Raw genomic sequence first — 26,542 nt, 5'->3', positions numbered from 1 at the left:
AGGGCACATGAATTAGGAGATGAAGGACAGGAGCAGCACAGGATGGTGAGACCACATGCCAGACAAATTGATTTGGACACACATTTTGGTTCTCTTGGTGCATGCAAGTATTCATGCTTGAGAGTGAGACTTTGTAAGGTAATTTGGTTTTAAAATTAAGTCCCTTTCCCTTCCTCTAGCTATTCTAATTGGTACAATGTTATTTTCTACTCCAGCATGTATTACACCTCCTTTTCAGTAAGCAAATCCTAAAATATGGCATGTAAGTAAGCAGAATATTAAGTACCTGATCTTGTGCTTTTCTCAACACAGATTAAACTATTTCAAGAAAAACATGAAAAACAAATGTTGTAACTTACTTTCAGTTACAGCCAAACCTAGATTTACTAAAATTAAATTGGAAATCAAAGCAAGGACAGCCCTGATTGTTAAATCGAGAATTCCTGTAAAGTCACACATTATTCCTATTTTCTGTGACTGTTTGGTGCATATTTCAGTAATTTCTGTGACCCTCCTGCTAGCTTAACTTCTAGTAAAGCCTCACCAAATTAAACACTGTCAAAACACACTTCTACTAAAGGCAATGAAAGCCTTCAAATGTGAACAACAACAAAACAGTTAAAGAAATGTTCCTGGATGTGCTTGCCATGCAAACACTGCATCACTAACCTGAAAATAAAACACTATTAATTCATTTTCACAGTGTAAAATGTCAAAGGTAAATAAAAATCCTAATTCCTCAGATATTTAAAGCAAAAGAGTTTAAACAAATTAATGACATTATCAGTGATCCAAGGAAATCTGCATACAGAACTCCATTTTTAAACTGTTGTTGTCCTTGAGCTGTTTAAACCTCAGAGCATTTATTCAGCATCTCAATATTTAGCACTGCTCCAATCAATTTCCCTCACTCTTCCTATATAGGTCCTACCCTCCCACACTGATATTTCCTCCTGGCATGAGGAGATTCACCAGACCTCTAAAGCCAAGAGAAATGCATTCCTGCTTATGTAATGCTTGCTGTGAAATCTTTGTTTATTTCCTGTCATTTTGCATTTCAGACTCCTGAGATTGCTCAGATACTGCTTTCACTTTTTTGTACACTTTTAGTTCAATCTAATATAAAGTTTAGTTAATTTATATTAAATCCTGAAATGAAAAACTTATTATAGTAATTTTTAGCCCTAAGGAGTAGAGGTTATCAATAAGTTAAAATACCTTCAGCTTTGCCTCAGGATGTTCATATGCCTGAAGCATTCTGTCTTCTCATGATAATACAGTATTTCCTCCAGTCACATTTCCTAAAATTACTTTTAACTTCTTTTCATTCTAATACATTTTGAGGAAAATAGGTATTTCCAATAATTTCCTAGTATTTTTAATCATTTCATGCACATATGAACATTTTAAAATGACAAATTTATACAAGCTACTACTTTTAAGACTGTCCTAAGAAACAACAGCTAAAAACATTTTTGAAAGGTATTTTCCAAAATATGATTTAATCAAGAGTAGAATTTAAACATACCCTGATCTGTAGAAATCGTAACTTAAACTGTACAACTCTAAGAATTAAACCAACTCTACCGGTCTTGAATTCAGTACTGCCAGCTGTAACTCCAAATGCTGAGAAAAATGCAAAAATACGTGTGTCCAGGTTTTGAACAAAAGGAAAAATGGTGTGAATTCTTGATTATGTGTCCTGGACACTGCAATATTCCCCGGGTGGAGGCATCTTAATAACAACCAGGACAACAGAACTAAAGGATTTATTGACAGAGTTATCTGTCAAGGAACAGTGTCTCTTACCAGGAAGCTCCTTTTTCAACAAGAGTTAGACAATGCTTTTGAAAAGCAAGTCTTGGTTTAACGAGTGTCCTCTACTAGTAGATACTTCCATAGTAAATGAGCAGCAAATTTTCCTCTCCTGGAGGCCAGCAAATTTGACAAACATGCTGATGAAGACTGTCGAAGGAAAAACTTGTGTTGGGGACTTTACTATAAAAGACTTTTACAGAACAAAGGGTTGCAAAATTATTTCCATAATAGATAAAAGTTTAAAATCAGACCTAGTTACAGTGGAGATTTATTGTTTCAGGAGGGAAAATGATAAGCACAATTTAGACGTGCAAATTATTTCGCTTATACTTTGACCCTAAAATTTAAAATTGAACTGCATCTCCAATTCCCAGACTGTATCGATCTTTCCCAAGAAACACTTTTTCCTAAAACTAAGATAATTTCAGAACTGCAACAATGTCAAAAATTTTTCCCCATTTGTTACAAGTAAGTATAATCCCTTATAAGAAATATAAACTGAAAACATTTACCCGCAGATTATTAGTAGGCGAATAATGAATATTTATTATTTAAAAACACTGTATACACATAAATGTCACTAGTAGTTCAGCACTGAAGAAAAATAAAATTAGCAATACTAAAGTCGTTTTCAACTAAGTCTAAGTCAGAAATGCCAGAACTGAAAAGTTTATAAGTCTCTGAATCTGGCAATAATTTCTTCCAAGCCTACAAAGACTTCTAGCAGTACTGTATGCTAAAAAAAAAAAAAAAAATAAATAAATCATGGAAATTTTAAAAAGTTGCCACAAAGATTCACATATGGTAAGTTTTCAAAAGACAGACATATAGCTAAGCATCAGAAAGCACTTCATGATTTTGGAAGTGAATTCTCAATTAAAGCTTGCATATTTATCCTCTGCATAAAGTATCTAACATGAAATCCAAATTTAGGAGAAATTTTTGCATCCAATTCAACAACTTGCCAATGCCTCTTACGTTTTTCTACCAATAAGCACAAAAAAAAAGCACAGGATTCTTGCATTATACTGAAGGGTCTGGAAAAACAGAAGCAACATTCCCATCTTGACAAAGTATTTCTTCAAAATATTTTACTTCCTCAGGTAAGGAACTTACGCACAAAAGTAGAGGAAACATCTGCGTACTTGAGTTAACCTTTTTATTCAGAAAACAAATGAGCGTTAAGACAACTTTCTCAGATATATTAAACATTTCTGGTTCTTATCAGTCAATTTCTGCTTTCACCTGCCATTGCTGATTACCCCTTAGTCAAAACAACAACTTTTGCTTAAATGAAATGCATTGATAGAAGCTGTTTAAGTAATGCAAATGAGCAAAGAAGCAAGAAATAGTATCTTTAAAAAGCAGAGAACATGGCTGTTATACAGAGAAGAATCCCTGCAAATTTGCTATTTTAATGACCTACACCACAGTCATATTTTCAGCTCATTGGAATATGCACATGCAACCCCCCTGTTTTCCAACAGGGCTAATGTTTTAAATCACTTTTATGAAAATATTTGCATTTACATTGGACTCCAGTGATTACTTGGCTCATACCATGTGAGCATGCAATCAGTTTATTACTGCAGCCATTCCAATACAGTCCTACTGACGACTCATCTGTACAAAGAACAACCACAAACATTTTCCTTGTGAGATGGATTTTTGATAGCTCAGTTCTAGCAGAGTGTTTCAGAAGCCCAGAAGAAAGCAAAACAGTGCTCCCCCTGGAAGAAGCCTCTCTGTCACAAGCAGCTTGGAACATGCAGACTCTACAGACTGCTATGGACTTCTGCTGCTATATTTAGTATCTCCTACTGTTTTAGCTGTTCATTTTTTCTACGTCCTAACAATCACACCCTTTAGAGTAAATCCGACATTTTTTGCCTTTTAATAAAGTATCAAATATTTAGTGAAACCACTGTGCAGCAGCTCTGCAAACAGAGCTCGTCAAAACATTTCTGTACATTTAACACTGACCTGCTAAATCCAGAAACAGAGATGGCTCCCCTGTTTCCAGTCCAAGATAAATTCAGCCACTGGATGAGAGTGCAGCGAGACTGTAGGTACTCCAGGGATGTGTCATTAATCCTCGCCCAGTAAGGTTGTAAACTGAGATGAATGTACTGTAGAGGATCACAGCAATGTTGATATAGTAGCTTACAAGTCTGTGCTAGTCTACACAGGTCTGGTACTGTAAGGTGACTCAAAATCAGCTGGATGAGCTATATTAAAAACAGGAAAAAAAAGTCACAGATGGTCATAAGGCACTTAAAACATTAAGGGAAACTGCAAAGGAATAAGAAAATAAGTTCTAACTTCAAAGAAAGTAAAACCTTTTACTGAAAAGTAACTTCTCAAACAAATCTATTAACTATTAAATAGAAGTGCACTGCCTTCTCAATTTGACAACATGCTGAACAATAAAGGAAAAAGCAGATCAGCATAAGAAAGTGACAGGAAGCTTTCAAATCAGAAGGATCTTTACCCATGCTAATTTAAACAGCGATATACATGTAAACACTGTGTTTATATATTTCCTTTCACTAAGTCTGCTCTTTCATTGAACAGAACACAGAACTGACATTCTCCCTCTTGCCTGTATTTTGTTTTTAAGATGGGAGATATTTGCAAAGTACATGGAAAAACCATACCATGTTCCAGCTTCCCCACACCCTGAACCAATTTCAGATTTATTCATCTTCTCCCTGCTTTAAAAATCAGTGTTATGCCCCCTCTGGACTATGCAAACAGGCAAAAAATTCAACATAATCAGATATCCTTTTACAATCTCTTCCTTGCTGTAATACTTTGAGAGCATTTTTGTTCTATACCAGAGTCAAATCTGAAAGGCAAAACCCCTTTTTAACTGTATCAGTCGAATCATCTCAGCTTCAGAATAATCACCAGCCTTTCTGGCTACCATTACTGTAACAGCTTTTGTAATAACTTATGTCACACTCAGAAACTAAGAAATATCCCTCCTCTCCTACCACACTCTGTTTTCCTTTATAAAGAAAGATCGACACACACACAGACATAAATACTTGCTTTAGGAAATAACGAAAACACCCAGCAAAATAAATAAATCTCCTTTAGCTTAGGAACTGAGAGAAAATGCACTTGAAAAATGAAATCTAAAAATTAATGTTTACTTTACCAGAGCTGTCTTTAGCACATATAAGTACCTGCACTCAAGTTATATAACTTAAATTGACTGTTTTCAAGCAGAGTGGGAAACAGTCTCTTGAAATGAATCAGTGTAAATTAAAAAAACCACAACTCACAAATCAACTTAAACAGAAGAGAATCCTGTGGTCTTTTCAAAATACCTACATGTTTCATTTTAATTTGAAGGATTCATAAGGCAAATCCGCCAAAAATCAGAATAAAATCTGTGACGTAAAAGAAAAATGGAGCTTTTTGTGAGATCCAAACAGATTGTACTTCCAATGTATCACTTTATTATGCAGCTACTTTCCACCTTCCCTCCTCCCCCCTTCATTTTTGGAACAACAAAACAATTCAACTTCCTGCAAAACGGAAAATGTTACTTCCTACTCAGCTCCAGATTTAGTATTTAGATTTCCAACAAGATCTACGTATCTTAAAAAACTTTAGTTCAACTCCAATGCAAAAATACAGTGTTTGATATGCCCCAGTTTCCTTCATGCTTGGTTTCAAGACTTTCATCTTCTCTTCTCTTTGCTTGTCCTTTGCCCTAAAAACAACCCAGGCTTTTGTCTCTGCAGGTGTCTGGAACCCAGATTGATGCAGAGGACCAGCACAAACATTTCAATGTAACAGTATATATGTTTGTGTGCATATATATTATATATATACACACACACACACACATATACACGTGTGTGTGTGTGCGCGCGCGCGCATATGCATAAAATATATATGTGCATATAGTAACTCCAGATATATTATAATCAGCAAGGTTTGCACCCAACTGACATTTAGGAGCCTGCTGACATTTTGAAACCTAAAATAACCAAAATAACTAGGAGCTAACAAAGACATAATCCCAAGATAATATCTTGATTTTTAAAACTTTTCAACTAATCCACACTATATGTCAGCTAAATACTTATTTTATTAATGTATTTTCCCTCCGATTTTTCTCCCATGGTTACTTACTAAGTTTTCTAGAGCTGAAAGCTCATCAGAGGCTGCACAATTAGCAGAATTTATGTCTACAATTAATGTGACATAATGTCTGATAAAAGCAAAGTAATACAAATTTCATTCAGTGGGAAGTTATTTTGTAGTTTCTGAACAACAGAGAGAGAATGGTGAATGAAACTATAAATGACTGAACAATGTCCATTTACACTAATTGATGACTTCAATGAGTATTTTGTCACAAATAGGATGTCTTTCCACACCTGAGATGAAATCACCCATGTCTCAGTCAAAAAAAATCATCTTTATTTTTTATTGAAATTGTGCTACTTCATAATATGTAGAATGAAATCATACAATGAAATGCCACTCTTATGATATTATGTTATAAAGTGCTTTTTTCCTGGCTTTTGACTAAACAAAGATAACAGGTTCAAAATATACAGGCCAATAACCATTAATCACCATTAGCCTGGAGTCTGGTGTCTGTCAGGAACACTCTTTTTGTGTCTGTGTACCCTAGCATAAAGTACAATTTGATATCATAATGAGTATGTGACATGATGTGCTGTACTGTGCTGTGTTTGTGGTAATTCCAAGAATGCTACAGAACTGAGTATCTGCTTTGAAAGCTAATTTCATAATGCAGTTCCTCACAACCAACAGTTTTTACTGCGATTTTATGAAAAATTATGACAATCATTATTATTTCACACTTTCTTATAAATCAATCAGTAAAAACAGAGTTTATTGGAAAAAATAATAGAAAGAGGAAAACAAAATATAATTTATACAATACTGACTGCCTTTTTAGGCTGTGATGGACTAAAAGTAAAAAGGTACTTCCCCTCCCATTTCCTGGGCAAACATGGCACATGCCAGCTCTAAACAGGTGGTGAGATCAATGCCCACTACAATGAACACCTCCAAAACCAAAAGGTTTCCAAATCATAGTTCTCCACAATTCAACCAACAGAAATACATAAAATCACCATGTGCTGAGCACAAAAAGGATTCTGATTCCTACTCAATCCATATTTTTAAGATCATGGTAGTCCCTGATTGCGGCATCTCACATACAGGCATAACCAACTAAAAATATAACATCTTAAAAAAAAAAAGCAGCTCCTCGCCCACTGCAAAGTTTGCTTATAAGCCCAGACAGAATTTCCACTCCTCAGTACAGGGGGAAAAGCTTTACCAATGGTGCAGTTTCTAATAATATTTATTGAACCAAAAGTTTCTTTAGCTTTTTAAACTTTTTTCGCTGAAAAACAGCAAGCAACAACCGTTTGTACCTAAGAAAATCCTTTCTGTGGCTAGAGCCACAATAAGGTACAACTTGGTTTCGTCAGAAAAGAATGTCTGGATGCTGGTCAGACCTACAATATCCGTACTTTCTACAAATTTCCTTCTTCAGTTCTTCCACATGAAGATGAGATGGTTTTCCAGTAAAAAAATATACTGGCCTATGCAAACCACTCATTCAGAAACAGACAATTAACAACCTACAATTTTTTGACTCTTGCAGCTAGAGCTGCGACAGTTTAGAATCCATTTAATTAGAACTGATATTAAAACATAATCAGGGTAAAGGACAAAGAGGCAAAGAGAGAAGGCAAGAAGAAGATGGCTTGCTAGGGCTTTTGATGTTCCTCAACATATTTTAAGAAAACACACATCCCTGGTTCCACAACAGTACAACTTGCACCAGCAAATGCACACACATTTAATAGTGCATGTGAATACCAGCAGACATGAATGGTTCATAAAGCTTGTAGGCAGCTTTTGGAAAAATCAGCTTCACGGAATGACAAAGATGTAATTTTTATCTTTCCTATACCAAAATTTTTGGAAAGAATATATTTTGGACTGGAGTATGCAGAGTCTTCTGACTCTCCTCTCTGAAGAAAAATAAGCCAGCACATCTTGGTGAGTCTAAAACTGCATAACATGTATGCTGTGGCAGGTATTCCTCAGCTTTCCCAAAAGCTTTCAATTTGTTCAGGCATTCAAGCCTCAAGTATTCCTGCAAAGCCAACTAAGACTAAGGCCTTACTCCTTCCACTTCATAAGCAGCACAAGCTAGTTAATGAACTGGGAAGGAAGACAAGGACATGACAAAGTCTCTTCTCTAAAATAGTTCCTCAGTTTTAAGATAGTTCTAGAGAAGAGATCATAGATACTACAAGTACTTCACAACTAATAAGCCCTGGTTAACACCATCCAAGATTAGGGAAGAAAACTCCTCTCACTAGCTCATCAAAAAATTTACACTTTTTTCTATAGAAGCCTGTGCTGGGAAGCTGAGCATTTTTCTCTTTTTTACACAGGAGCAATCTTAAAATATCTTTAGAGTTCACACTGTAGCAAACCATTCCTAATGCCATTTTGAGAAACAACATACTTCATGAAAGGATAGTCTACGGAAGTTTCAGAAATACAACAAAGGCCAGAAAAAAAAGCTGGACGAGCTGCTTCCTACTTAGCAAAACCCACTCAGCTGGTATATTTTGTGAATTACAGAGAGTAGTATGAAAAAGCTTCAAACAGCTCAAGTAAGGAACAGGCATGTTCAGGAAAACTTAGGACAGTTACACATTGACTATCAATATACACCTACAATTTTTCATGTAATGCATCAATCAAAACCAGAAGGAGTCAGCAACTGCCCTACGTCATCCACAGTTTGAATACTTCCCATAAAAATCTGATATTTGTCAGTCTTAAATACAGCATGCAGAGTGTTGCTTCCATATCCAATGTCATAAAAACAGTCACACTACCAAGTACAACATTTTTGTTGTTCCAATGTCCAACCTTTCCAGCTGGACTAGAAACCAGGAAACTGGGATTTCTACTGTCACAAAACCAGTATAGAAATAGTCTTTTATGCTTTTCTGATGACTATTCCACCCATACTTTCAGTTTCTTTAAATCAAAGCAGAAGAAAAAAAAATGTTCTTGGTATTAACAGACCATATAGATTTATTCATGAAACCAAACACATTAAAAAATGGACAAAAAAGGAAGCTGGTAGACAAAGAGGACAGCAGAGAAACAGCAGAAATAAAGTAAACGGAGACAGAAGTTCATAGAAGTAACAAAACTACACAAATACTTCCAAAATTAAAATTTTACTATGTGTAATCAACCATTTATGATTTAATCCAGTGATCTTGGAGGTCTTTTCCAGCCTTCATGATTCTGTGTTTATGTGGAACAGAAAAGAGATGACTCAATCTCTCTGATATTCTAGTATACCACAAATTCATTTATCCAGCCTTTTCAAACAAGAAAAATTCCTACATTTAAATGAAGTTTTATCTACAATAAATTTCCGTGAATTACTAAAATCAACATGTTTTCAAACTTTCAAACAATTATGTAAAGTACTCTTTACTTCAGTACTGCTATGCAAGCATCAACAGTAAAATATGTTAAACACCATGTGTACTCTGGGGAGAAAACAAACACCACTAGAGCTAACTCATGGTAAAGTTAGTATCCTCAAATATTATTCCACTGCATCAACTGTTGTTGTGCATTATTTGGGTTTATATTGTATGTAATTTTTATTTCTGGTTTTGTAATGGTTTCTTCTGTACCACCCTGTTCCCTCGGAAAATGTATCCCGCGGTTTGTCCCTGCTCCTTCTCCCCTCCCATTCTCCCACACTGGAATGTAACCCAACTCTGTTCCACCCCCACCTTGTCCCTGATTGGGCAGTGGCTTGTCCCTGCCTCTAGGTCCATCCTCCCTGGGTAAAAGCCATGGGAACACGTGGATCTAGGCCGGGACAGGATGGGGACTGGACTGAGCTCCTGACCCTGCGGGGGCAGGACCACAGGAGAAAGACTGAATAAAGCCGTGATTTCCCCCAGACCAAGGGCAGACTCTTTCCTTTTGCCATCAACGGACACCTACTCTCTCTCTAAAGGAAAAGGTTCCAGCCTCTCTGGGATCTTTGGGACCCCGGAGGGAAAAATTCTTCTGGCTGTGGTTTCTCTCTCAAGCTAGCCGGGGCAAAAACAGAGCAGGGGCTCTGGGGGAGAGAGAGCCACAGCAATCAACAACAACAAAAAAATCCTAAACCAAACTCAAGAGGTTTGGTTTCAAGAAAAGTTTCAAGAGAAGACAGTAAGAGTTGTTACATTCTCTTCCTTTCTCTTTCCTCTTTACAAGCACAACAAACTTCTGCAGGCTACTAGGGCACATGGTCACCCAACCGTGGCCTTCATGTGTCAAACTGGAGTACTCAGAGACAAAAGATGTGGTAAGACCAAAATTTTATTTGATTAGATCAGGTATTTCTGCAAGCACCCTTCAATCCGTGGCAGCACCTCGCCACATTCCCTTCCCTTTGAAAAGAGAGGCTGGTTCAAGCCACAAGCACATTGAGCATTTGCTGAGCTACCACAGTGAATGAACATCTGCTGCCTCTGCCAGATTGCAGCACACTGAAAAGCAGGAATAATCTTGTCTCTGCCCAAGTCTGAAGGTCTGACCAGCAAGTAAAGGCTCCTTTCCATGATGTGCCAACAGTTTATCTCAGGAGAGGTGAAGATAATTGTTTCACCTCTCAATTCTTACTCAAATCAGGGTAGCAACCTTCATAAACAGCTGCACCACTGAGAACTGCCTGGCTTGCACATGGTATTCAGCAATCACACTCCACAATTTCATTACAGTGGAAATTAGAAGAAAGAAAATACTCATCTATAGCCTCTGAGCACACTTGAACCATCATGCTGCCAGGGGATCTGAAAGGAGTTTATTCAAAACTGTTTTCTGTGCTAACGACAGAATAAAAAGTAGCAAGCATAAAAAGAAGTCAGTACGCAGAAGTCCAGCTGTAAGATATTTTACCTGCACCACAACTCACAATTTAGCTGGATGGAAAAAGCTCATTTAATAATAATATAAAAATATTATGGCACTTTCAAGAACAAAGCTCTCTAAGTTTTGTAACAATCAAAAAACAATCAGCCTATTACAAACTCTTTCCACTTCCAGATGTTGCCTGAATCTTTTCATACCTCTTCTGTATCTTTTCTTTGTCAAGCATGAGGTCTAAAAACCTACTGGAAAACTGCTTAAAACTTCCAAGTTCAAGAGCTGGAAATGCAAGGCTAGAGTAACTGGTGTTAAAACTGTGTGTGAATGTACAGATTCTTGAAGAGTGCAATAACTATGCAAATATCTAACAGCCACCCATGGAAGCAGACAGACAAAATTCAGACACACCTATACAGTAAATGCAAGAGATTCACAAGGAATGCAAGGGAACTAACTAAGAAAAAACAACAATCCTGACCAACATCCTGTAATGTATCTTTGCACCCCTAATGACCAAGACAATGACTGAGCATAAAAATACTTTTCTTACCTCATAAGGGAGTTTATCAAAATATCCATTAGTTGGCCATTCCCTGAGGGTAACAATGCTGAACTGTTTATTAAGGGTGTCCATTCCACAGGCAAATTTTTCTTCATCCTCATCTTCATCTATATCATTCATATCAATCATTGAAGTCTTAAGTGAAAGCACAGGCCTCTCTTTCACACCATGTAGTACCACTGCATCCAATTCAGTGTAATAGTCCAGAAGAGAGCTGTTCACTTCCAGTCGGATTAAGTTTGTGGGAAAGTTAATCTGTTTGATACAAGGTGTGAACTGCCGAGCCTGAGGACCATTCACCTTGGTAGGTGCCTCAGACCAAAGTATTTCCCATCTGTGAAAAAAAAAAAAAATAAAAATACACACATACAGTACAGGAATTAAAATCAAAGTTACTAAAGCAATTCCTGAGCACAGTAAGAGGGCAACATAGAAGTATTTAACAAGCAAGAAAAATGGCTGAAAAGATGATTCATGAAACTTAGGTTTTCCCTAGATTTGATAAACATCCTATGGATTAATTTAACAGGACACACTTATTATGACCTTAGAATATTTTATCTGCATCGCAGAATAACAAAACAAGCTGTAGACTCATAGTCACTTCTGTTAGTGTTATCTGTGCCCAAGTTTTTCCAACATCTTACAGATAAGGTAATCAAAACAAATGGATTGCTGATGTCTTCACAATGATCGCATGTTAGTGTAAGTACACAAGAAACAAGCTTGCCATGTAACCCAAAGAGTCATCTGACCTCTTATTTCCTACAAAAGAAAAGAAAAAACCCCTACCACTCAGACTCTTTAATATCAAGCCTGTCCAAATTACAGTATTACAAATTACTAAAAAAAAAATAAAGTTTTGTTTATCTTTGTTTATCTGGCTAGGCAAGCAAAATGTTCCTTTTAGAAGTAATTCTCTGACAAATTAGCAAAGAAAGTAGAAACTTCAAGTAATTTTTGAAAGGGTCCTTCACAAAAGACATCAGAATTTCCAAACTGTTGAAGTGAAATGCCTTTCTTCTCTTTGGTCCAGTGACAGACAGAAGTTCAGGGCATGCACAGAACTACATACATCCTTACTTTCACACACAGACCCAAAATCTTCTCCAGTAAGTGACAGGGAAACCTGCTGCCAACTGAGTAATCTGGAGGAACAAAGTTTTACATTCCTTACATCTTCAGCACTCCCAAACTTGCCTAAAGGCCTGAAAACAGAAACATGCTCTTTTTTATCTGCATGGGTCCTCACTCAGTGAATGGAGATCCTTCACTGGTACCTACCACAGAACACTTGTGGGGATAAGAGGGGAAACATCAATTAGAAAATAAAATCAATCATTTTTTACTTTCAGAACCAAATGCTTTAACTCTTTTCACCATAACAGAACGCAAAACAAATGCAGGGATTTTCATTAAAACATTGCACATAGCATAAGTAAGGTTTAGAAGTTGGGTATTTGCTAGTAGGAAAATTAATAAAATTAATCCATACTGGCTGAAACTCCAATTTCACAATGGACATTTTCAGGTATGCACAGATATATTTTCCTATCCTGCATCATACTGCTCTCCAAGTACCTTATAGTAGAGTGGGAGACTTGCAGAATTCTTATGTCCAAAGGAAAAAAAAAAAAAAAACACTAAAAACATCATGAACCAAAAACAAACATAAGAGTAGAGAGGATATGGCACATCACAGTTCTAACATAGGAGAGTGGACAGCTCTACCCTAAAATTAACAGTTATCATAAGAGAGACATAGTATTAAGAAAAGATTTCATTAATTTACAAAGTGAAAGTCAACTCATGGCAAAGTAACAACTGTAGTTCCACTGTCACGTCCTCTCACACAGGTCGATTCTCTAAGCAAACACTTAGTGCTGGTAAGGCACATGACCTTCCTTGAACGCATCCAGCTCACCATCTGACATTTTGCTTAGACACTTCCATGTACCCTCTCAAAGTACCCTTAGGGAAGCTCAAGGCTGTTTTTTCACTAATCTAACACAGACTGGACCATCAACTTTTAGCAGAAGGTGTCTGTTATTGACTTCTCCTTTTGGACCCTGGAGAGAGTATTATCTAGCAGCAGCAGAGCTCTGGAAAAAAAAAAATAATGTATCTGGAGATCTGGGCTCATCAAATTACAGTGCAATAACCAGCTCCAGCAAGCAGTAGCCCATTTCCAGTCTTTGTAATAAACTAGAGAAAATGGAAGACACGTTGCATGACTTCACAATCTCGTGAAGCTCCACATCATGCACCAAATGCTGACGAACAACAAAAACAGTGACAATTTCCCATTGTCCTTGTCATACTGTTTACTCTTCATCAACAGCCCACCAATCTAACTTCAAAGGAGTTAGATCTTGGTTTATCTGGAAAATCTCAAGTCTATCAGGTTGACTTGATGATGTCCTCTGCCTTGGTGGCAACAGCAATTTCTCTGAGTCAAGGCTGGTAAATCCTACCCATGTGTAGGCACAGTAAACCCTTCCCATGCTCTTAACCCATTACCACAAGTGGAAGTGATCTCTTCCTCTAGAATCATCAGTATGATATTTAAATAGGCTGCATATAATCAGAATGGGAGTGAAGAATTCACATCAGGATCAAAAAAGTCTAGATTTCAAAGAGGCTTCAGCAAGAATTTCATTATTCTATTCTGGAACATCCTTCTGTTATGGGAATCCACTTAAAAAATCTTTCACGAAAAAGGCATTTTTACAGTCAGTCCTGATTTGAGGATATGTATCAAAATCAGTCTCCCTGAGAAGGTCGCCTGCATCTGTTTCAAGCTTACAATGCTCAATAAACTATTTAACCCAAAACAAAGAGAAACTGAATCTCAATAAATACCTGTAAAAAAGGCAAAGGATTTCTGCCTGCCCCACACCCTGAGTTAATTAGGTAGCTCCCAAAAGATCCGGTAGGATAAAATGAATTCTGGTAGTACATTGTTTATCCTCCTATCTTGCAGATATATAGTAGCAGCAGATCAAATATGTCACAAAGAGAATGCTTTGATGAGAAGTGAGAAGGTTTCATCAGCAATGTGCTAGAAAACCTCAGTCTTTCCAGCAAGGAGTCCCAGGCAAGCTTGAATAAGAGTCAGCAACATCTGTATTATTTTCTCTACTGATTGAAGAAAAGGAGGACATTAAGTGAGTTTCTCCATTCAGCCACACATTCAGTTTATCCCATTAAATTTCTCTCTGTCTTGTGAGGACTGACAGAAACTCAATTTTCTCTGATACTAAAGACTCCATACACCTTTGTGGTAAAAAAATTAAAAAAAAAAAAAAAAAAAAAATCCCATTCCTCTTCTTTCATCATGAATAAAAATACAGTCAGGTGATTTCCAGGCTGAGAATCGTACTTGTAGGGTCTGTGTCAAATGATAGCACATATTATGATGATATTTAAAGCTTGCCTATTTTTTTTTTGTTGACCTAACACTGTGGAAAGGTTTTAAATGGTTAAGATGATGCCTGAGCAGACCTGGTTACTTCTGAAGAAATACATGTAATAAGAGAGAGTCTTTGGAAAAGGGGCTTCTAGGAAAAGTAATCAAATTTCTCTCCAGCAATACAAGATTAAACTTTGCTTGCAATTGCTGAGGTTTCTTGTATTGTCAAGTCAAGATAGGTGTAGAAAGTAAAAAAAAGCACTACAAGCAATCCAATAAATGCCTTGCCTCAAGAAACTAATAGCTGAGTTAAAAGCCAACAGAAGGGAGAGTTCCAGACAGACCAACAAGGAGAACAAGGAATATCAGAGAATATAACCACCCCTTTGATGAAAATGCAACTTATCCAACAACTATAATCACACGCTCCTCTTAGCCAAGCAACTGCACAGCAAAAATCTGTAGATTACCTACAAGAAAACATCTCCTGCCTGCAAACATGCCACAGATTCTTCAGCAGACTAGATCAAACCAACCTGGAAAGTGTACCCCTGACCTCAGCTGTGAGCTCATAAACACAAAAGGCAGGGAAGACTGGGAAGATCATGAGCACAATTTAAGAATCGTTCAGATTAAGATGATAAGCAGAGTTCACAGTAGTCTTATTATTATGGGAAAATACAAAGCAAATTTCCATTCTACCAAGAGTTCAATTCTATAATACCAGACAGCAGACAGGACTCCAAGAATGCTCAGGACATTTAAAACAGCAAAAAGTACTTCAAGTAACTGCTCTGTCTACATGAACTTTTTAGGAGTTTCTCAAAAATGACTGTATTACATGAACACAGAATTCATTTTTCTATGACAGGCATCTGAACAAGAAGCTGCCTGAAGATGTCAAAACAAGTTTTAAGTAAGGATGCAAATGTCTAGAACTTGTGTGCTACACATAGGTGAGATACAGGCCCGAAGGATTCTTATCACACTCTAATGTGTTATTGGTATCAGCAGTGTTTTGGGTGTTTTCATCTGAGATTCTCAGGGAATAAAAGGTAGCGTGAAAGAACCATTTGAATGCCACTCTCTGCAAGTAAGAACTCGTGATATTTTACACTCAGTACACAACCTTTCTGGTTTCACTCCCTTTTTCAAAAAAGGAAGTGCTGGGAAAAGGAGGTGGAGGTTCCATCAAATATTTTGATCCCTGTCCAGGCTGCTTAAATACAATAAATTTCCCGTTGCAAGGAGAGGCAGCCTTTTATATCGTTCATCTTCATTAGCCTGCTCCTCTGGTTCGTAGCAGCTTCTGCCTCTATAGGCTTTAAGACTTTCAGAAACAGGAAGAAACTTTGCATACAGCAAACACAGCTTGGAAATACTGAGCTATGCTCAATTTTCTAGCAAAATTCTAAATGACATGAAATTAAACAAATTAAATAGAAATAAACAACAGGAATACACAAGGCAGAATGGAAGTGGTCCCAGACAAATGATCACAGTATCTCATCTGTGTGAAAAAACCTAATAAGAGTCAGATCTTATCTGTAGAAAACAAGAAAAAGTAATCACAAGATAATCTCTAATTATTGAAGAAGGAGGAAGGACATATGCTACAAAATATCTCCCCAAGTGCAGTCGCAGTTTCCAGACTACTTAGGAATCTCTGATTTTGAGCTTTTATAAAAGCACATGAACATACAGTATTACTATAACATATATAATATAAAAACAAGTCAAATTAAATTTTAAAAGACCACAACAGGAGAATAGGGGCAATTTTTCTTGTTTCATATTCCAAACTTAAAATCCTAAGTTATTTTTATAAAAGGAAAAAGTTGAAAAACTTTTGAAAAAAAAATATTTTTGACTGGGTAATTCCCACTTAAACAAAGACTAACAAAACTAACTCTTAAGAATATCAAAAATGTATCAAAATATATAAAAAGGGTTGACACTATAGAAGCCTTTAGGGAACCATCCAGAATAAGCCTTCTGGGTAAAAAAGGAGGAAAAAGAACAGGAAAAGAACCATTTTTCTCATCACAGAAGCTAGCTCTATTTTACCCATCAATCTAATACACTATGAAAAACAAAGAAAACTCTCTTGGTTGGGTTCAGCTCATGCTGCATTTCTCCCCACCACACATGTGCAGAGCTCTGCCTCCTCCACTGGCTGAAGCTTGGTGACAACTCAGCATTGTCATCAAACCTTACAAACACAGAATGCGCACTGCAGTACAAAGTCCCAGGGCCACACTAGTATAATAATCATAACACAATCAAAAACAGAGATTGATTTTTTCACCACATAAAAACTGAGACCTTATGTTACAACATTTCCCTAATCTCAGACTATTAATTTTTTTCCTTGGGTTTTCTGCACTCGGGTAATTCACGTAACAAATCTGTACATGGAACGTTAGTACAGTTTAAGGAATTACATACTTCTCACCAGTCAAGGTATGAGAGACACAAAGGAATAGCACAAAAGGTTTCCATGTGTTAGAACAGCAGTTTCTCTGACATTTATGATTTTTAAAAATTGTTTTATGTGGAGAAAAGTGATGTAATGCCTTCTGTGTTTAAAGCAGCACAAGATACGAGAGGACAGAGAATCCTCCAGTTGCTGGATGCCGGTTAAACCATAACGAAAAAAGCTTCAAACTAATTGTTGTGTTCAAAGCATGAGGATTACTTAGACACAATTACATACCCTCTGAGAAGTAAATGCTTATTCCAATTCCACGAAGATCTGACCCCCACCTCCAGAGACACTGAATAAAGCTCACCTCAGCAGCAGCATACAAAGCTGCAATAGCAGTACTCAGCGCACCAGCAACAAAGGAACATGACCAAAGACCATTTTCTGAACACCTTCATGAAACTAAAGCATAAAGTAATACACTGACCAAGTAAGTGGGTGTTAGCCATTGTTTAACAAAAATATATAAAATTCTCTTGAGCAAGAACTGTGATATACTAGCTCCCCACAAAGACTCTTGTAGCCTAGAAGTTTTTGTATACAGCAAAGTTTTGAATGAGCTGATGTTTTAAATACTAACCAAAAAGAAAAAATATTATCTAGTTAGAGCAGTATACTCCACTAAACATAACATTTAAGCAAGTCTGAACAGATTTTTTCCTCTCAGCAGTTTTGACTTCATCAATAGTTTGGCTTTCTTTGTATATCAAAAGTAGGAACTGGTGAAACGAATGACCTGCCCTTTCTAGACTAGTGTTCAGAAACAGATACAGCGTCAGCTGATAAAACAAAGCAGCACTGAAAGGTTCATTGGTAATAAACCAAGTATCAAAACAGTCAGAAGAGGAAAACAAGGTTCTAAGCGCCTTTTGAGTAAGTAGGTCATGGCCTTTTTCAACAGAAGAAAATAGTATGGCGGTGTTTTAAGACCAAAACATCAGTTAAACAAGGAATCACCTGAGATTACAGCATCCCATCTTCAAAAAAAGAATTCTTAGCTGATATCTCAGAGAATTTTTGGAAGTAAAAACAAGAGACCAAGAACAGAAGCGGAAAAGAGACTATGCTCTTGCAACTCTTCAGATTCCCTCATAAAGGTGAGCAAATGAACAGAGAAAAAAACATTGTGTCCTTCATGTAGAGAAAGGGTTCCTTTATCTTCTCTTCAAGACACCATACATAAGTCATTTGCATTAATTCCTACAAAACGTCTACATCTCTGAAGTTGCTATCAAAACGAGTCGCCGCTTTTAAAAACATGAAGAAATGAAGAAAGTTTTAGTCACTCAGATACAAAACTGATAAATACTAGGAAGTAAAGTTCACTAAACAGCCCAATTGCAGCATTTAACACATTACAGAAAAGCGTAAAGAAGAAAAAAATTACCTTACTTCAGCTGGTGGATTTTGTGAGTAAGGATTTGCAGAGCATGCCAAAATCCTGACTACAGCTCCAGGATGATAGGTTTCCAGAATGTGCACTGCAGTGGGATAAACTGGTTCTTCAAAAGCAAGTTCCACATAGTCTTGGCTACAGAAGGTGGACGGTGTCCTCGTGAAAGGCAGCCGAGCACTCGGGCAACGATCCCACCAGGTCCCGTAAGTTCGAAAGACAGCAGTCTGGGTAAAGTCACCAGAACTAGGGTACACATTGGGAACACCCGCCAAATTCCACATGGTATACGACATGCTATTTTCACTGCCATAGTGAGAGCTGAAATCCAACACTTCTTTGGCATACTGAACTATTTCAACATTGATAGGTAAGGCTCGGGTGTTCGATTCAATAGCCCGCCGACTGTTCATTTCTCCTCTCGTCGCTGTCCTAGCTCGGCGCCGAAGGCACATGTAGTAAAACATGCTCAGAACTGTTAACATGGGAAACACTGGTGGCATCTAGATAGGACTTAGGAAGATGCAAAAAGTCAGGGGTCCTTTACAAGTTGCATTAACTGCCTGCGGTGTTTTGAAAAAGAGCTGACGAAACAGAATGAATAAACACAGTGAGCAAATACAGCATTCTTAGAGAGCAAATTGTGTTGTCTTGAATATCATCTTAAACGAAGTACTGCTACTACATATTAATAAATCATTGTATTTTATTGTAAGACAATTATTTAGTCGGAAGCTATTAAGTGTGGCTTCCCGTTTACTTTTTACCTTCCCTTTTTTTTGTTTAAAAAAAAGAGAGGACTATGAAGAATCATTAGCCAAAACCAGCCCTCAAGCAACAAAAAAAACTGGTGGTCAAAATAAACATTATCTTTGGGGATTTATTACAAGAAAAAAAAATTGCACTGACTGAGAGAAATGAATTCAAGTATGAAATGAAATTTGGCCCATGCTATAAACAACTGAGAAAGCATATCTGAAGATACACCTTCACATTGTGAAGATACAGCTTCTTAAAACCATTGTGAATGGTTTTACTTCCTTAAAAAAACAGTGTAAATGATTTTAAGAGTTTTTAACAGCTTTTGGGCTGTTAATCTAAACTTAACCCACTGCTTCCTCTATCAGAGCACTAATCTGAAACAGAGTCACAAAAATACTGCCTTTACCATTTGAAGTTGTCCATGACACACCCATGACACAAGGGTCACCAGCCTCCCGAAGGATGCTCAGAATTCATTAACAACATCATCTTCCTTTAAACCATGCAACAAACCAGGTCTTCAAAAGAGTCCTGGCATCAGAAGCTGAAGTCCCCATAGAAAGCATTTTAATTCTGACAAGAGAAAATATTTTCATTAAACAATTCAGTTAAACACAAAATGTGCTAGACCTGCATACTTAAGAAACTCAACACAAAATATGTTATTAATTAAGGATACTAATGTGTTTTACACCACCTATACCAACACAAGTAAAAATCAAATAAGCAGGTTGAACAACAAGAAAAAGCTAAACTAAAGGTAAGTTACTTTACTAAAGTTCTCTGTTTACAACAGTGAAGAAACATTTACAGCTGAATGTTCTCTACAGGACACAGGAAGGCTGTATCATATTCCCTACTAATAAAGATCCTCTTACATATGCGTGTCCCATATTGAGCAGCTGCTCCATACCTGTGTGATATAAACTGTGAGTTTTACCAACACACAACAAAACGTGCAGTGTATTCTCCAATTTCCGCTGGCACTACACAACACACTCGGGCTATGAATTCACATCCTCCAGCACCACAAACTGTTTCCCACAAACTGGCCTTCTCATTAACCTGCCCATCAGCTTCACTAAGAGAGAGTAAGGAGTAATGCCTGTAACCCGTTAGAGGCCAAAACAGGGATGACTAAGCATGTCTCAAAATAGAATAAATGTTTCCTCAACAGCCTGTGGTGGTGCTGCCGCTTAGTTCACCACAGGATACACACTGGGGTAATCTCTGAACCAACAGACGTGATCCTCCTATTGCAGAAGACATCTCAAGTAACAACTAACACAATGCTTTATACTGCCAGGCAGATAAACCACACATTTAATGTTTGCAGTGGGTAAAAGTGAGACCCGACTATAGTGGTTTTGGAAGCATAAGTTTAAAGTAGGGTAAATAATTAAACAAATGGAAATTTTTAAAAGTTTCTACACAGATACACAGTGTATGTTTTTTGGGTCAGTTGCTTGTTCCCAAACTTACACACACAGAGATGTACAAACAGCTCTCTTTCGCATGACCTTTCCAGCAAGAAGGCACTTGTGGTAACAGATAAGGACAGGCTGCATGATTTGCCCATTTTACTCATGACAGAAAGAAAACTTCCTAATGAAGTGCTCAATTCTCACTTTCTTGCCTCTTCTATTATTGGCCTTTTTTTTAGTTTCACATGTTGATGCAGTTGTCAACAACATGAACTACTCCTGATACTCAGTGCAGAAGGGAATGCATCAGACAATACCCTGGATTTATTTCAAGCTCCCCTGGAATGCCAACAACCAATATTGTCACATTTCTCCCAAACAATCATAGCCACCTTACAGAAAAGACACTGGAAAAAAAAAGGCAGCACAGCCCCGAACCGCTCCTCCTTAGGAAAAAAAAAAAAAACAAAAAAACCTCCAAACTGAAAATTGTTATTTTATTTTTTCAAAGCAGAGATGCTTTGATGTTAGATGTAAATAAAGATTAAAAATACATTCTTCTTCTGGATTTTTCTCCTCTTAAAAAGAAAGATCTATTTAAAGAACATGCCAACAGACATTAAACTTCAAAAAACATTCTGCTATCAAGCCCTGAAATCATGGCTAGATCAGCATATACACCACCTTCAAACTCAAAATTTTACTGATTACCATGATTTGAAGGCTGCTCCACAGAAATTATGGCCATACAGTTCTCAATTTCAAGAATCATTCAGCTGTGACATTTCAAGATCACGCGGGAATCACTTTATCTCACATACACAACCTACACAACTTCACATTGGCACTGCAAACTCCAGGCTTCCTCTGGCCACAGCCTGCAGCTCTTGTGGCGCTGCTGTAAAACCCAGCTGTGCTCCTTATCTAAGCTTGTCCAAGAGCAGCAAAACCATCCAACAGCTCAGAGCTGTACGTCAGCTAGCTGGCCAGTTTAAGCCGGGTCTAACAGAGGAAATAACCTGAAATCATGCTGCAGATTTTCCACTAGGAGTATTGGGTCATTCTCCATCTAGAAACTTGATGATTTGAAATCCTTGACACTGACACAACTTCCTCAGTTTTGGCTGACATTGGTCAACAGGGTCAAAAGTAACTAAGTGGGAACAGGAAGCTTTCATGAAAACTTATTAGTCTAAACAACAGAAGTGGAGACAAATTAGTTTTAAAGAGTTAAGAACAATATCAGATATAGTAGTTTATAATAAGTAAGACAAAACTATTATAAAAGAAGGATTAAATAACCATTAGGACTACAATACAAATAGAAATTCTTCTTCTGGCATTTTAAAAGAAGCATCGAGAATTGTGTGGAGTTAAAAGACAGAGGTTAAAGGATAATAAGCTAGTGAAAGCATTACATTAAATACAGATCAGTAGGGCCAGATGATACAAAGAGATTTCTTCAGGAACTACCAGAAGTCAAGCTGATTTCTAATTAAAAGGATTTAACTTTACAAAAAAAGATAAAAATGAGGACCCAGATCTATGCAAAGCATCAAGATAAACAGCTCTGGAGCTCACGCACATGCAAAGTTTCTGCTGAAAGCTCCCCTCTCCCTCAAATTGCTTGATTATTTTAAAGAGATCCACTTAGGCCCATGCGACTATGCCTTCTGATCTCTGGCTGAGTCTTTGGCCTGTTGTATAGTTTTTTTTTTCTTTTGTACAGGCATAATTATGCCAAACTAAAGCCTAATAAAGGCTTCTTGTAAATGTGTCTTTTTATCCTCCTCCCAAGCAGCAGCCTTCTACGTCTTTTCTATCATAATTTTTTTTCTGTCAATTCCATTGAACGGACTGAAATAGTGCTATAAATACCAGAACCTTCAGCGGCCACCGGAGACTAGCACAGAAGGTGCCAACCACTTGGTTAGAAACAAAAAACAATATGCTATGAACACACAACGCCATTGTGAGCTGCTGTCCTATGCCCATGTGCCCATTTTGCACTTTGAGGCTGGATCCAATTCCCAGCTGCTCTCTGGGGCTGCACGAGCCCTGTCCTCCCATCTCGTGCACCATGCAGCGCATCCCTCTCTGCTTCACAGACGCCTTTCCAGCCAGCACTGCCGGGGAGCCGGATGAGTCCTGAGGCTTGCCCAGCCAGACATGAAACACTCTCGCAAGCACACGTAGTTTTCAGTCTGTTCTTGTCCCCAGACCATCTTGGGTCAGTGCTGGCTTGAGGGGGGAGCAAGACTGCACATGCCCCAGGTCAGACCATCTCAAAGGGCTACAAAAACATCACCTCTACTTTTACAAGACAGACAGGCCTTCAGAAAACCACTTTGGACTAGACCTGGAATAAAACTTTTTTAAGAGATATTTCCTTCCAAAATACATTAGAGTCCATCACATTATTTACAGTATCTCCCACCCAGACTATTATTTAATTGAACACTATTTCAATTATATGGGCAAACTCATTTTTCTAATCTGAATAACTCCTCTTCATGCTATACATACAGAAAGGCTTCTAAGACTGCAATTCACTATTTCCTTCTTCCAAGCACAGCAAACCTTGATAAAGTAAAATGTCTCACAGCTTCTGTAGATTTCATGGGAAAAAAACACTAATTAAGTTAAAGCATTCACAAGCACTAGATCTCTTCAGTCTATTTTACCTCTTTTTACAGGAAGTTTTTGTACACCAAACTATTTTCCAGCTTTGAAGCAACCCATCCAATTAGCGATTCCTGTACTTGAAAAAACAGCATGAAGCTGAGTCAGGGCAGGTTTAGTTAGGGTATGAGGAAAATGTTTTTCACCCAGAGGATGGCTGGGCACTGGAGCAGGCTCTCCAGGGAAGTGGTGACAGCACCAATCCAGTCCGAGTTCAAGAAGCCTTTGGACAATGCTCTCAGGCACACGCTGTGATTGTTGGAGTGTCCTGGGCAGGGCCAGAAGTCAGACTCGATGATCCTGATAGGTCCCTTACAACTCAGGATATACTATGGTTCTACCTATTTGTTTTGGTTAATTTGGCAAATGCAACTCCTCAATAACCACAATTTTACCCCACACGAGCAGAAACAGGACAGAGTTATTCACCAACCAGACTGCTGAGAAAAGGTGGGAAGTACACAGAAAAATACTTGAGATTTCAAGGGGCTGGAAAATGAAGGAAGTGTGTGAAAACATAACAAGTAACAGACACTAGTTTTAGGGGAAAAAAAAAAAAAGCATGGCACATTTTATCTCTGAGCCATCCCTGGAAAAGCACTTGATAGGCAAGAGTTCGTACTATTTCAAGAGAAGCAAATGTTGTACATGCATGTCATGTATACAGCAGGTTTAAATTTTAAAGCCAATGAAGTAATAATTCCTGTTTACACTAGCTTTGCTAATCTCACATTTGGGAGCAGTGAGCAGTTTTCTTTCATTCGACTATAAAAGAAACAGCAACACTGACAAATTACAAAGAATGTATAAATGACAAAAACAATGGATTGTATGATCTCTGAAGAAAGATTAATGCAATTTAATATGTGTGTCTTAGATAAAAGACAGAAAATGGGAAAACTCTTAATTATCTTTGTACACCAATGCACAGAGGGAATACTGGATCCTTACATTACAGTCTAAAACGGTACTTTTACCACAGGTTAGCATCTCTTACTGTTAATTACCTATATTATACCAACATCTACACTCAGCTTGTTGAAACTAGAAGTTATTATTAATTAAAAATGAATAAGCTCTTACAGTATACTTTAAACTCAGACCCCATTAATGTGCTACTTCCCATAATATATTCTGGCACTAAATCTAGGCATTTTACACATTTCTAACTTATAATTTTACTGTTTGAATAAAACTGGACTATACAGCAATTTTATCTATCTACAATCTTGTGCTGCCTTTACGAGCACCAAAACATGCAAAATCCAAGAATTTCAGATTACTTCACTGACTGCATTCCTGCTAGGACCAGACTCATCGTGTGGTTTAGTACTAAGATACAATGAAGACAAAGTTCCTTGGGCACCTATTACACATTGAAAGTGGCCACCCTATCTTATGGAGGCGGCTTTTCCAGACAATATAAATTGTTTCTCAACATGAGTAAATCATCAGGTAGCTGTTTCTATTAATAGCCTAAAGTTACCAGCATTATACCACTTCATTGTGACCAACTACCCTTCCAGCTGTAGTGAAGCTCTCCTCCTCATGTGTAAAAAAAAAAAAAAAAAAAAAAACAAAAACAAACAAAAAACCTCCCCACACTACTTTTAGAAAGGAATTTGCATGCATTTGTCTTATTTGTCTTTTCACTTTTCTCTTCAGATATCATACTGCCACTCCATGCAGACATATTCTGTATAGCATTTACTTGCTGGTCAACTGCTCCTTCACGACACGGATCACAGCTATTAGGCCATGCAGTTGTGGGAGATACCCCACTGTCACAGAATTACTGAGTCAATTTGGTTGGAAAAGGCCTCTGAGATCATCAAGTTCAACCTATGACCTAAAACCACTATGTCATCTAGACCGTGGCATTAAGTGCCATGCTTCCTTAAACACCTCCAAGGACAGTGACTCCATCACCTCCCTGGGCAGCCAACTCCAGAGTCTAGTCACCCCTTCTGTTAAGAAATTCCTCCTCATGGCCAACCAAAATCTCCCCTGGCACAGCTTAAGACTGCGTTCTCTCATCCTAACCATGCCCGTTCACATCCAATTGATGCCCATTTGTCAGCCAGCACCGGTAGCAAGTAACAATCCACAAGAAGTGAAGCGCCCCAAAGTAAACACCTAAAAAATAAAGCACTACCGCTAGTTCAGCTCCTATCCTGCTTTCTGTTGTATTGTGATCAGGCAACCAGGTGAAGTAAGTGTGTGACACCGCAGGGACCGAGCAGCGGCGGAGGACCGGCAGGGGAGAGGAGCACAAATCGTGCCCAGCCCTGTCCGCTTTGTCTGGTCCCACCACTGTTCCTCCCGTCCTCCCTGCTCCATCCCATCCCTACCCCTTCCCACTCCTCGGGCACCCGTGCTCTCTACCGACAGGGGTAGCTCCCTTCCCCAGGGGGGCAGTTCCCTTCCGCGGGGTGCAGCTCCCCGCCGAGGCCCATGGACAGCGGCGGGCAGATGCGGGCGGGACTGCCCGGTGCCGCCGCTGCCTTCCGCGTCCCCTCCCCGACAGCAGCACCGGCCCGGCCCGGCCCCGCCAGCCTCCCCTGGGCGGGCGGGCGGGCGGACGGGGAGCGCACGCCCGCGGCCTCCCGCACCCGCCCCGCAGGGCAGGCCCCGCACCGGGGCTGCTGCAGGGCCCGGCACTGCGGCCCCCCGCCGCCGCCGCCGCCGCCACCCTACCCCGTCCGGAGGGCGGAGCCGCCCGGGCCGCCGGAGCCGCCGCCGCGCCGGACGCCGCCGGAAGCTCCGCGCACGGAGGGCGGCGGGGGCGGGAACCGGGGGAAGCGGCGCGGCGGAGGCGGGGCCGCCGGCTGCGCCTGCCCGAGCCCCGGCGCGGGGCGGGCCCGCACGGCTCCGGCGGGCCGCGGGGCGGAGGGTTTGTTATGGGATAGGGGAATGCTGGAATTGTAAGCGTTGGAACGGCCCCTAAAGATCATCTGGCCCAACCCCACTGCCAGCGATCCCTAGCCCCAGAGCAGGTTGCTCAAGGCTCTATCCAACCTGACCTTGGACA

General features: G+C 38.8%; 1 protein-coding gene across 3 annotated transcripts in view; it reads right to left on the bottom strand.

Moving 5' to 3' along the window:
• The window catches only part of FBXL4 (F-box and leucine rich repeat protein 4), a 57,788-nt gene extending 31,515 nt beyond the window's left edge, over window positions 1-26,273 (bottom strand). Inside the window, exons 1-5 of one of the 3 annotated variants that reach the window (XM_040058364.1) lie at window positions 26,209-26,273; window positions 19,812-19,978; window positions 18,638-19,227; window positions 11,342-11,687; window positions 3,802-4,046 (exon numbers count right to left, since the gene is read on the bottom strand). In XM_040058364.1, coding sequence (XP_039914298.1) covers window positions 3,802-4,046; window positions 11,342-11,687; window positions 18,638-19,146 — 1,100 coding nt within the window. In that variant the 5' untranslated portion in view covers window positions 19,147-19,227; window positions 19,812-19,978; window positions 26,209-26,273. Of the gene's footprint in view, window positions 1-3,801; window positions 4,047-11,341; window positions 11,688-18,637; window positions 19,228-19,811; window positions 19,979-23,513; window positions 24,284-25,862; window positions 25,974-26,208 lie in introns of those variants that run through there. The other 2 variants (XM_040058366.2, XM_040058365.1) reach the window with 2 other exon arrangements.
• Window positions 26,274-26,542: the final 269 nt, after the last annotated feature.

This window comes from Hirundo rustica, chromosome 3 (assembly GCF_015227805.2).
Source record: "Hirundo rustica isolate bHirRus1 chromosome 3, bHirRus1.pri.v3, whole genome shotgun sequence".
NCBI lineage: Eukaryota > Metazoa > Chordata > Aves > Passeriformes > Hirundinidae > Hirundo > Hirundo rustica.
Note: the sequence above shows the minus strand (reverse complement) of the source record. Positions and strands in the feature narration are given on the sequence as shown.